The sequence below is a fragment of the Oryzias latipes genome, chromosome 22 (assembly GCF_053564925.1).
Source record: "Oryzias latipes strain Hd-rR chromosome 22, Olatipes_Hd-rR_3.1".
In the NCBI taxonomy this organism is placed as follows: domain Eukaryota; kingdom Metazoa; phylum Chordata; class Actinopteri; order Beloniformes; family Adrianichthyidae; genus Oryzias; species Oryzias latipes.
The window spans coordinates 18,563,050-18,576,849 of NC_136258.1; the positions used below are offsets into that span (position 1 = coordinate 18,563,050).

The 13,800-nt window shown below is 38.9% G+C and overlaps 1 protein-coding gene across 6 annotated transcripts in view; it reads right to left on the reverse strand.

Annotated features, from left to right (window-relative positions):
- Positions 1-13,800, reverse strand: part of evla (Enah/Vasp-like a) — a 36,456-nt gene that overhangs the window by 13,845 nt on the left and 8,811 nt on the right. For all 6 annotated transcript variants that reach the window (XM_020713602.3, XM_011490344.4, XM_078940325.1 and 3 more), the window contains exons 2-3: positions 3,178-3,346; positions 1,567-1,747 (exon numbers count right to left, since the gene is read on the reverse strand). In XM_020713602.3, the coding sequence (XP_020569261.1) occupies positions 1,567-1,747; positions 3,178-3,346 (350 nt within the window). The remainder of the gene's footprint in view (positions 1-1,566; positions 1,748-3,177; positions 3,347-13,800) is intronic.

Here is a 13,800-nt window from a genome sequence, read left to right on the forward strand (position 1 = left end):
GTCGTGGATTGAACCGTCAGCACGTCCTGCTGCACTACAGCAGCTCGTGAAAGTCTTCGCCTCTTAAAACATACCAGCAGTCATTTAAAGGAAGATAAAATAGGGGACACATCTGCAGTCACACCATGACTTCACTGCATTTTGCTTCTCACCGCTGGTGCTGAGCCAAAGATAAATCTTGGGTTGTGTTAATTATTAACTGGTAACAAATAAAGATGTAGCTCCCGCTGGGTTAACAGGCATTAGCTTTTTCTTATCTCTGGGAAATGTTGATAAAATTAAGAATCTTTGAGAATTTTTTAACTAAGAAAGTCGATAAAGTTTGTTTAGAGATTTAGAAAGTGTACTTGACTGTACACAAAGTTCTTTTTTCTATCTAATTTGGTTAAAAAAATCCTGTTTTCTTTTAACTGTATCTACAAGTGTCAGGGTAAATAGAGGATGGTAAAACAAGAAAATCCATGCACGGATCACAAAGCGTAAATGATCCGTTCACTCGTGGATATGTGAGAAAGTAGCTAATGTTTGGTTTTCCTCCATCTGCTGAGCTCTGTGTTGCCATGGAAAGCAATCCTGACTAGTGGACCTCTCCAGAATGACACTTACTGAGGACCACAACGGCTGAAGAAACACATCTAGGAGCGCCAGGCGACATCCCTAGAGCTGGAGTCATCATGGTGGACAAACGTACTTATATTCTGCTAAAAAAACGACTTTTATATGACGATTCCGAATCACTGCTGCTGATTTCTACAAAAAAAAAAAAACCTTGAAGATGATTAAAAGTGAGTCCCGTGAACAGGCTCATATGACGCAGCCCAAAGGCGAGCGGTAAAAATGGCGAGCAGCCCCAGACGACACTGAGGCTCCATGGCAGATATTTTAGCCACTGATATGGCAGTCACAGGAATGGGATGGGATGACACTGCACTTAAAACATATCCACTCACAGCATAAAAGTAGACTGTAACCAGAGATGCTTTGAAGCTATTTAGTGAACCAATACAGCTCATCCTTTTAATATTATCAATTCACAGTCTTTTTAATCTTAAACTTGCAAATTTAAAAAACAAAAAAAAACAAAGTGTAACATGTGCAAAAATATAAACTACTGAAAAGAACAAAGTGAACAAGAAAAGTTTTAATGTAGTTTTAGAGAGAAGCTACAGTACAGGTTAATGCCCAGCAGAGGGCAGCAATGCTCTGCTCTTCACCAGTGGTGTTCGTTGTAGCTTTGTTAATGCTGTTTTACTGTCCAATTTGTCATGAATTATATATTTACATTTAATATATTCTATCATTCATGCAAATCTCATCAACGTGATATTATAAATATAATCCAATGAGGAGACCATCAAAACAAAAGAGAAGTTGCAATGTTCACTAATTATATGCCATTCAGTGGCACATATGGCAGCTTAATCATAACTTGAATTGTTGTGAGATTCAACTGAAAAACATAAACAAACCCCCATAACACCCATAAATGTGATGTATTGGTGCTTTGTAGAATAAAAATGTACCGCTTTGGTGAATTCTTCCTTCCTGCAGGTCTGAAGCGCTTACCTCCGCTGTCAGGTGAGCTGAGGACGTTGAGGGCAAACAGCATGGCATTAGAGAAGGTGGTGGCCTCCTCCTTACTGGCAAAGTTCAACCCATAAACCTGTCGAGCATCACGCCATTGATGGAAGGTGGGAGTCGCCTGGTTGTACTTCAGGCCTTTCACTATGGAGTAGTTGATCACCACCTGAGAACGAAAACGAGACCGACATCAACGAGCTGCTCATCAAGCAGACCACAAGGACTCAGTTATGGAAGAAACACTGTGTTTCACCTAATCAATTGACTGCTTATGAGAACTGGGCTGAGTGGCCCCGCCCCTTCGTTCCAAACAGGAAGTACCTGCTGGTTCTAAGAAGCCAAAATCCCACAGACTTCTACTGACACAGCTATTACTCAATCATTATATTTGTCAGAACCAGCATTCTTGCTCTGTTACCTTTTTTTTTTTTACATGTTCTTGATAATCCAAGTTCTTTTTTTAAATGAAATTTTACCTATAAGTAAGTCAAGTTATAAACTGACCAATCAGATGCCTCAATGTGGTCTCACATGTGGCCTTCCAACATGCTCAGTCCTGATTGGTCAGAGTTGTTTCCATAAAAACATTAACTCTGACAGACTCAGAACAATCATCTGCTTACAGACAACGTCTGGTTCCAACATGGTGGCATCCTATGTTGAGGAAAAATGGCAACTGAATTGACTTCACTCTCACTCAGTCCAGTTCTCAAATACAGTCAATGATAACAACATTCTCTTTATCAGTTATGGTGATTAAAACAGCTGACTACATTTACATTTAAACCAGATCAAGTCTAAATCTACCTTTAAATAATTTCTACGTTCTTTTAATGAACCAAAACGAGCCGGTTTAAAATGAAACTGTGATGAAAGTGGAGAGATTGATTTCTCATTTCAAATATCTTGTTTCTACAGTTCAGAATGTAACAGTTCCTCTATGATTAGTGCTTTACAGACCAAATACGAGAGATTTTTATAGAAAACAAGAGATGTAGTTATTAAAGTCCCGCTCTGATAAAAATCATGTGTTTTTTTTAACATGTTCTTGTGGTAAATTACTGATGATGGAGGAAATACATTAAGAAAATTAAGCTTCAAACTGCATTTCTAAGTATTTCTCTATTCCTCATCTGAGCTGGAATCTGGCTCAGAACTGTACGGCTGGACAGCTGCAATACTGCTCAACATTTTTTTGTCCTGCTAATGTTAGGTTGGGGGTGTGGTGGGCTGTAAGATAGCATGAGTGTGTAAACAGAGAGCTCTCAGTAATGGGGAGGGGAAGGGGGGGTGGATTTACTGTTTGCAGTTTAGTCCACAACTTCTCATTTTTAGGTAGAAATCTACATAATTTGTTTTAGTTTGGCTAAAAAGGACATAATCATAATTAAAAGACCACTGGGAATAATTTTAAAATAGATCAAAGATGATCGGCTTGATATTTTAAATTTTCTCTGTTGTGATAGGATTATTTTACCATTTGTGTCTCCGTTGCTTCAGTTTATCTCATTTGTAGCCAGTATGGAGGAAAAAAATGTTCCTTTCAGATTTCCTGGATGCCAGTGCGCCTGTCTGCTGCTTCCTGGCGTCTTTTACCTGCTGGTCCTGCAGTTTGACGCCCACCACTCTGAAGGTGTTGTTGGCAGTGTTGTGGTAGATGTTGATGCGGCTGAAGCCTTGCTGGCCGGGCTTGATGGGCACCCACTTCTTACTGGCGTCGTCGTAGACCATCACAGAGGCCCTCGCCTGGCAGATACTCTGCTCACTGAAAGAGGAAGAAGAGGAGGGAAGTCAGTCCAGAATCAGAGCAGCTTCACAGTCATCATTTATAGACAAAACACAATCAGAAAGTCAAAAAAACAAAGATCTGTGTTGTGAGTAAAGAGTTTCTGTATTTAACCCCCCCCACAGTGTTGTTTGCCAGCTTTACAAAAGAAGGGGAAACTCTTAATCTTCTTTGCCCTTTTGGATACAACCTTTAGGAGTCGCCATGGCAACTCAGCCACCTCCATCTCCATTCTTGATACATTTTTAAATTCCTGACGTATTTACCAGACTTGGGACCTGCACAAACTAGATTGTGCCCCCTTGTGGTCACATTGGACCACAGCGGTGATTGACAGTAAACCAAATGGGATCACGGCTACATTAACTAATAGGAAGCACAACAATCAGAATAAATGTTAAACTGGTGAGATTTGTCCCAGCAGTAAGTGGAAGTGTGGTTGGTATTGTTGGTCCTATTTCAAATGAAGCAAAAACTATCAATTTCTAGTGAGTTAGGAGGACAATGTAAGACTTTTTTTTTACTGCAAAAGACCCCAAATCCATGAAAAACTCAAACAGAAAACACTGTGAATATATCTTCTGTAAATTAAAAAAGAATCCGCATGTTAATTTGTCTGCATCATTTCAGACAGAAAGACTAAACACAAATTTTGGCATTCCCAGTCCTCTGCTCACTTACAGAAACACGTTTTCATGCATTAAAGGTTTGTTAACAGTTTGCAAAAAAATTGCTTTTGCTTTTATCAAAACGCTGTTTTCTGCCTTCACTTCACCTGCTTCATTCAGCCGGGCACAATCAGAAACAAAAGGACCAAAACGAAACGCCACTGTTGCTGCTGTTATTATGACCGATGAGGAGTAATAAAGCACTTTTGCTTTTGCAAGTGGATGCATCAGAATGTTTTTGTCTCCTTCTGATTCAAAATAATTTAAAGAAGTACTCAGAAATGCAGTTTTTAGCTTAAATTCTTTTACATATGACCTCAATCATGAGAAAATTGCTATAAGAACATGTTAAAAACACCCAAAGTTAACAATAAAAACTGCAGATGAAAACATTTACATCACTTTTCTCTCCGCCCTGTGAGTCAAAGTCTGAAAAGTTTGATTTGCTTATTATGTATTAATCGTTACATTTACAAGTGATTTTTCTTTCATCCAATAAAATCATTATCAGATTCTTCTAAACCTAGAAAAGGAACACTATTAAAAGGGGGGAGAAACAGAAAATATAAAGCTTAAAGTGCTTAAATTTCTCAGTTTTCAACTTAAAAGGTACATTTTAATTTCTCAATCAAAGAATGACCAAATGCTGTACAGAAAATCTGCTTGTTAAAAATCCGGCAGCAATTTGTTTAGTATAAACCCATCAAAACTGCATTTATGATCCAGGTTTCAACCCGAGATCTTAGAATATTTGTTTTTATTTCAATTACTATAATTCTAATTAGATGAAATGTAATACATTTGGTGGTTAATCAACATAATTAATTAATAATTAACCTAAAAAATTGGTTTCTTTTTTCCTAAATATGTCAAAAAAAGAAGAAAACTTTAGAGGTTTTGGACCTCTGAAAGCCGTTTTCAGCTGCTTGTTTCCAATTTTCCTAAGGAATGACAAAACTAAAACGCCAAAAAAAGCCATCATGTGTTACCTCCCAACCAATCAGAGACCTTTAACATAGAAATGACAGGACATCGGACTTCTCCCAGTCTTCCAGATAAAATGCATACGACTACGAGGTTTTATGCTGTGATTCTTGTTCATTACCTTGGCAAATACCCCTTTTTTCCAAAGACAAAGATCATTGTTTTCAATTTAGGATTTAATGAAAATCTAAAATAAAATACTGAAGAAAAAGAAATGTGTATTTGATGCATTTGATCTGTTCCTTTAGAGCTTAGAAATTATGCTCAATTAAGCAAAAAAACATATAGTTTCCCAGAAAAAAAGGCCAATCTGAGGATTCTGACTGCAAAGTCATCAAAAGACGTTCCCTCCACATGAGTTTTAGTGTCCCTAATCACATAATCAACTCTTTCCCCACTTCAGAGAGACCACCGGGCGGGGGTCTCACTGCGGAGACAAAACGGAGGGAAACAGGGAGGAGGCTGCATCTCTATTTCTGGAGCAGCTCAGGCCAGATGGTGTCAAGGCCAAGAGCTTGAAGAGGATGCTTTCCTCTAAAGAAATCAGCAATAAAAGCCTTTCATCGGGTTCTTGAGTGCACATGCTGAAAAAGAAACATTGCAGAAGGACTTCCAGAGCATCCCAGAGAGACTTGAACACACTCGCGTGTGTGACCTTGTGCGGTCGATGCCAGATTGGATCCGTTTGACAGATGAAACTGGATTTTGGAGGTTGGGTGAAAGCGCAGAGCATAGAGCGCCTGGACACGGATTCTGCTGAGCTGAAGTAGAGCTCTGTTTATTCCACTTTAGTCATAGTTCATTTCAAAACAAACACAAAAGAGAGAAAAGAGGAAGCAGGAAAGATGAAAAAAACACACAAGCAATGGGAAAAAAAAGCAGAACCGAAATCTGACAAGAAAAAACTACAGCTACATTTTAATTTCTGTGTAAAGTTTGGTCCTGAAGAAATTCTTTTATGGAATTTTCTTTGATATAATTATGAAACTAACAGGAAATCTTTTTTTCCTGAAAAAATAAAAGAAGATGCTCAAAAAGAAAATTGACTTATAATTTGAATACATTTCGCATTTATAATTTAATTTAATATTATTTTATCTGTCATTTTAGTTTACTAAAATGCTGTGCTTTTAAACTCCTAAGATCTCAGGGCTCCAGTTAGGCAGAATTAACTACTGTGATAAAGGCCAAAATATTATGCCTTGATTGTTTAGTACAAGTTGAAACTATACAGTTAACCGTGTGGGGGATAAGGATTTAACTGGCAACAAAAACCAAATTGTGGCAACACAGAATCTCTGCTTTCGCAGTAAAAAGTCTCTAAAGATTCCTTTGATCGCTTTTTCTGAGTTACAAAGTGAAAACTGTCAACAGATGGTGAAATACTCATGTGCAGAAACTCCCACAAACGCAAAAGCTGAACGCATCCAGATGGTGAGTCACTCGTATTCCCATCCTGCAATTACCACTCAGCGAGTAAAGAGACAGAAAAAAAGACAAAAACCAAGGAATAAACAAAAAATCAACCACTTTAGCTGAAGCTGGAAACATAAGAGCCTGCAGCTGTATTCTATTCTTTGTCTCATAGGTTAAATTAATGGTGCAGCAAGCAAAACATTAAAGGAAACAGCTGGAAAAACACAAGAAACACACTTTATTCTTAAATGTGAATTTCTGTACAAACCCCACTTTGAATACCACGGGGTCTGAACAGCTCTGTGTCCTTAAAACACCTACAAAAAGATTTATCTCTGGTTAGTGGAAACAAGTTTGGTGTCCAAAAACTCCATTCCAGGGAAACGAGAGCAGACCATTATGCTCACTGTCTACATAACCTGAGGGGGAAGTGTCATGATATGGGGTTGCTAAGGCCAAAAACAGAATAGGCTTTATTGGGTTTTCTTTTTTTTTTTATTATTTTGTAATTTTTAAAAATTAATTGCTGCTTAAAAATTGAGCTGCGGTCAGCAGATTTTAACTAAATTATTTGGATGATGAGGTCAGATCACTCCCTGAAGAAATGTTTGTATTTCCTCCAAAGATGTTGAAATCATCTTGTGGCCTCTGAAAAGGCCAGACAGAAGTCCACACAAACACAAACTTACCGCACCTCTGAAAGATTGCCCAAAAAGTGTATTTACAGCATAATCCATCTACAGGATAAACTCATTTGACTCCAGAAGACATTTTTCCTTTGAGTTTAATCGTTCATGTACTGTTTTTCAGAGGTTCTATTTCTTTAAGGAAAGAAATACCAAACTTGACTTCATTTCCATATTAGACGCTCTCCAAAGGCTGTGTTTTTGCTGGAATGAGCAAAATTCCTTTGTGGAAACTGAATCATTTTCACCTGACAGGCGGCCATAGGCTCTAGTAAGAGGACAAAAGCACACAGAGAAACAGGGAACGGCAGGAATCGGAAGGCTTCAGTCGTTCAGAGTGCCTCCTCAAGTCAAATAAACCCTCATATATAGACGGCTGGTGAAAAAAGGAGGCCACACTCGCAGGCTTTTGAATGAACTAAAGCGCTCCCGGCACACATGGTTGGACATATGTGCTCACTTCAGCCCACCCTCCTCCACTCAAATCCTCTACATACACAATCCTCTGCGTGCATCCCCCCACCCCACCCCCCAGCTCAGTCCATTAGCAGACCTTTCAAAGCTGCAGGAAATCATTGCTGATCTCGTCTGGAGAACATGAAGTGGAGCCTCCAGCTGACATTTATGCAGCTTCACAGACAGATTCCTGCATGAATGACGTTCAGGTTGGAAATAGTGCGATTGAGGGCATGTGCGCCTGGTTTGGGCTCCACCAGAGGGCAGGACGTCTGTGTTGATTGGCGATTATCTTTGTCGCTGTGCTAACTGTCTCATTGAAGCATCTAACAAAGGAAGGACGCATTCAAAACATGTTGACATATGTGGAGCTGCTTCTTGCAGAACTAAAATAGAAAAGAAAAGAAGGAAGTTGAAGCTTGGAGGAGTTTTTCCTCAGACATTTCACTGGAGAGTTTGGTTGATCTCGTTTAAATCACAGGCAGTCAAAAGTGCTCTGTGCATTAGACTTTTCCACTTTTTACTGAAAGAAAAACTAGAAAAAAATAGATGTTCATGGCATGACCTCTAGAGGATTAACTTTGTTGCTTCTTAATGCATTCCTTTATCGTAAAATCTATCAGTCTCTGCACTCAGTGCGTCTGCCAATCACATCGACCGTTTACAGTGACATAAGAATGACGCAGAACTGTTATTATATAGTTTTCATTTATAATTGGAGGGAACAATACGTTTAAAAATATGATATTTTCTTGTTAAAACAAAAAAATATACATAATTATTAAACACATTTGAATAAATCCTTGAACATTTTTTAAATAGTTTAAGGAAGATTTTGCCTGTTTTTCAAATGTATATTTTATATTATTGTTTGTGTTTGTTTATTTTGGGGGATTTATACATGTGTATGATGTCGTCACACTTTGATATTTCTTATTAGCAACTTTTGTATGAAAATTAGCATATAAATAAATATTATTTTGATTTATAAAACCCTAAAAACCCTTTGATCTAAAAGACCTGATTCAGCTTATCGGCTCTGCAGTAACGTGATAATAAGTCGGAATTTGGATCAGAGGTTTGAGTGGAACACCAGTCTACATCAGGGATGGGGACTAGGACTTGGATTGCACAAGTGTCACATTCAGAGACTTGAGGGCTGGGACTTGTAAACAATGTTCACATGATTATTCTCTTTTTTTTACCTGCAGCACACGGCTGTCAGGTGTAAAAATTAAAGTTCCCCTTACAGTTAATTTGCATCAGGAACACAGAGATTTGACTTCAGCAATAAAACCAGAGACTTCAAACGTGCGAAGCAGGACTCGTGAGCCTCTCTACATCTACGTCAACCCTTTTTTTTTTTTAGCTTTTTAAAGCCAAAAAATGTCAAAATCCGCAAATGGATGAAATAATATTCAGCAACATTTCTATTTAAATGAACAAATCCACATAAAATCGCTGTTCATACTTTAAAACTCAGCCAGACATCATCCAGCATCCGTGTAAAAGGAAGGAAGAAAAGAAAAACACAATGAAATGAACAAGTGAGTGTCAGAACCTTAAGAGGCAAACGTTCCTCACTTCATTTAAAAGCCCTTTTTTATTTGACAGCAGAGATTTTTATGTTTTGAACTTTCTGCTCCCCTCAAAACCCTGCTCTTGAGTCAGAAAATGTTCTTTGCCTGGGAACAGACATGAAGGCGAGTGTGGCAACAAGTCGGCACGCACAAGAATCTAAGGCTCAGATGCAGGATTAAAGTGGTGAACAACAACTCAACCAAAGAAACTGCATTATGTTGCAGAGGGTTTAAAAAAATGAGCCTCAATTTAATTATTTGTTTCTTTTCACCTCCCGAAAGATGTCAGGTTCAACCTACCGGTAAATGATTTTTACGCATTTTTCTGTCTCTAGTTGCAGAACTAAAGGGTCCGATCTGAACAGGACGTCCATCAAGTGGATTAAAAACATGAGACTGAGTCCCGTTATGACAAAGGAATTTCATTTTCTTTCAGTTTGGCTCCAAACTAATCAAGCCAGGATAACCCAGGCTGAAACGTAAAACGCTCACAGAAATGCCAAGAACTCTTTTCTGTTGTTTAGTATGCTAAGCTGCAAAACAATAACCCCCTTTTTTTAATGAAGCACAAGAAATGAATAACCGAGTCTCCACACATAGCTTACCCTGCTACCCACATCCAACACAAACCCAAGGAACAATAACGTTTTTTTTTAACATTAAAGAAACAGACAGATAGTCGTTTTTAACCGGTGGTTCAAGTGAAGAATCTATAATGTAATTGGTGAAGGAGGTAAAGTGACAGTTTTACATTAAGTGGGTGAGGCTGCACGCATTTATTTAGAACTCAGGTGGGTGCAGAGGCCCAGCTGACACAAGGGTTGGATTAGAGGCAGAGCCTGGCAGGCGGATCATTACCTCACTGCAGTCTTAAATCTAAATTAACCGGGACTTAACTCCTGCACAAGACCTCTAATCTTCTCCTGGGGGGAAAGTACAGTTCACAGAAGGAAGGAGGCCCCCCCATACCAAAAACAGAAACTTTAGAAACGACAAGCAGTGAGCCCACAAAATTCTAGAGAACGCAGACACTCAGGTTGTAGTTCTCCTTTGCATGTAATGCGATGCTGCCAACTGCATGGAAGATGCAGCTTAAAACAACACAGGGAGCCAAAAACTTAAAAGGAAATGATTTTTACCGTCTAGTTCCTGTCAAAAGGAGCTGGTATCCCTAAACTCTCTGTTGACATCCATCCAAAAGCTGATTAGTTAAGTTGTTTCTTTTTAAGTCAGGTGCACTGTAACTTTCACCTGTCAATCGTTGAAAGAGACTCAAGAAGGGAAAAATTCAAAATTTTTAAAGCTAAACTCTATTATTTTATTGTGTAACCATTGACTGTTTATAAAAACTAGACTGAGTGAGTGTCTCGTCACGTCATAGAAAACCAAATTAAATCCATTTTTTTCGCGACACGGACACCGCCATGTTGGAGCTAGCCGACGTCAGTAAGCAGTGATTGGTCCAGATCGGTCTGAGTTATTGTTTCCATGGCAACCCCTATAGCCAAACAGGAGTGAGCTTGTTGGAGAGCCACACTTGAAAGCGGGCCGCACACAATATGTCTATCAAACGTTTTGAATGTTGGACCACTGACAGTAAATTAAAAACTGGACTGAACAACCACACCCCCATCGCATTCCAAATAGAGAAATAAACAGCTATTAATCAGTTATATACTCATCAGAATAACCATTCTTGCTCTACTACATCGTTTAACATGTTCGTGCTAATCCTAATTTTCTGTTATGATATTTTTGCTGTAGCACAACTTATTTAAACTGACCAATCCAATGCCTCAATAACAGTAGGTGGCCTCGCGTTGAACGTTTGAAGTGTTTGATTGAGCCCCAAGCCCGCTTTCAGTGGTAGGAGGGTGCCCTTCTCACGTGCTCAGTCCTGGTTGCCATAGATATGTAGATGGGCCAATCACGGCTTACTGAGGATGTCTGGTTCCAACCTGGCAAAGCACACATCGCGGAAAAATGGCGACTGAATTGACTTCATTTGGTTGGAACAGGAAGCAAGGCATTTTCTATGAGTGATGTCACACGCAATTCTTCAAGTTATATTTTCTACAGTCAATGCGTTGGACGAGAAATCACATTATTTTATCGAGGCATCTGATTGGTTAGTTTATACCTTAAATAACGTATAAAAATACTATATTAATATTATAAAAAAATTAGGATTAGCAAAAAAGGTATTAGAGCAAGAACAGTTATTGTGACAAATAGAAGGACCGAGTAATACCTGTCTTTTCTCCATTGAAGTCTTAGCTTCTTGGAATGCCAAGGGGGCGGGATCACTCAGCCAACATCTCATGTATAGTCAATGTGTGTAACAACAAAAAATTTAATTCTATGCTAAGACTTTATTCAATATTGGAAATACCATCCAAACATTTACGGTCGTAACATCATACGTTTCATCTGAAGCTAAGGACTTTGTGTTTACAGTAACCACTCCCTATCACTCCCTGACTGACGCTTTGCCCAAGTCTCCAGCCGTAAACAGCTCTGTCTGTGCGGCAGCAGATCTTAGACTGATGCAGCACTGCTTCACATAAATGCAAATGTTGGAAGTTTAAACACCAAGCTGTTCCTATCGACAGTCCCCACATATAATTAAGAAAATGATCATTCGTGGAGAATAGAAGCTTTATGTAACTTTATGTAACAAAGTATCTCCAATTTACAAACCACTGTAACAATAAACAGTTCTGTTTTCTTTTCCTGTAGTGTCTGTCTATATTAGATTTTTTTTAATGTAGTTCACATGATCTGTATTGTAGTCATTTCCTGTTTTACATTTAAATCTTTGTTTTGTTGTTTTGTTTGGACCCAAGCCTTCTTTATCAATATGTTTCTATTATGTACCATTCACACTTTACATTCACGCCAATCTAACTGGGCCCAATAAACCACTAATCCATCCATCTATCCATCAATCAATTTTTCCAAACCCACTTAATCCTTTCTGGGTCACAGGGTTGCTGGAGCCTATCCCAGCTTGGTTTATACATCACAGTGATCAGCCATCGCATCAATCATATCCACTATCCCGCGGTTGGTTTAGTTCATGCTAATGTTGGCTGGTTTTGCTTGCGACTGTCTGCGAGAACTGCGAGGAACTTCTGAGTGCTGTTTATACTTTTCAAGCGACGCCAATCGTCTCTAGTGATGAACATGAGGGACATCTTGATCATACACCTGCTGCGTCTGAGAAGGCAGGATGAGGATGAGGAGGAAGTGATGTGTTCGCCCACAGAAGCCGGCAAAAAACGGAGTACAGCATAATATTTCTATTTTGAAAAATTGTGGACTTTTCAATTGCATTACGGTCGTGGGTGATAACATCAATAGGGTTGGGTTGATAAAATTGATTGGATCTGAATTGATCCAAGTTTAATAAATCAATAACACATCCATAAAAGTAGAGGTAAATCTTTTATGCCTTTCCTTTTCCGGCGACCTAACACTACTCCCATGAGATTTTGTGAGATTTGGCGAGATCATGCTTTGAAACAATCATGGTGTACAACTGTAAACTGCTAGACAGTTTACAAAATACAATCAAAAGGTTCATAGAACATTACTAATATACTCGGATACATCTACAGTGTAATTATAACAATAACAACAGTTAAGCCAAAGTCTACTGGATTGATGCTAACGTATAATGGCATTTCCCATAGAACGGCTAATGCTAATGCTCGGCTGACCTAAACATACATTGCTGACTAACTGGACAGCTTTATATACTCACAGGCAGGAATTTTCCAAACTCTTTTAAAGAAACATTTTTTTTCAAATGTAACCATTTTTCCACCTAGTGGCCAACCAGAAACGCCCTCCAGGAGCAGCAGAACATTTATTTTGTCGTATGAGGCACTTTAGAGCCTTTAGAATGTTAACGATCTGTACATTTATGTTGAAGCTTCTCTGTTTGAGAAACCATGCAACACTGTAAGGTGTTAACAGTCTCATTGGTTTATTATTTCACTAATACATTTTCCTGTAGTGAACTGTAACAGATTAATATGAATATCTTTAAAACCTATATAGATTTTTCATGTTTTTCATGTTACATATGTCTAAAAATGTAAACCGTGTAAATTCAAAATAGAATAGAATCGATTCTAGAAATTGTTGGTGATGCCCAGCAGTGTCATCAGCAGCTGTCCCATTTTCCAGTGATCGGAGCGGTTCTGCTCGATGGCCCAGCAACCAATGCAACCAGAGTGATTACAAATTGCCTTGAAGTATAAACACAGTCCAGTTCTCTCATACAGTCAATAGGCTCATCTATAAAAAAGTTTAAAGGCCTGTTCACACCGGGACGAATTTCGCCGGCGATTTTCGCCGACGTTTAACGCCTCGTGACTAAACAAAGGGCACCAATGAGAGTGTGCACACCGACGCGAAAAAACGCCAGGCGTTAAAGCGTCGAAAAAAAAAAACGCCTCGGGTTCGTTTTTTTTTTTCGACGCGTCGCGTCGAAATCTACTCGACCAATGAGAACGGCGCTTTTGCTCACGTGTCTGGAGCTTCTGAAGTTACAGTAAAACACAACTTGGGGGCGCTCAAACACAAAACTGCCTTGCTGAGCACACATACCAGCGAAGAAGATAGACGCCAAGTAG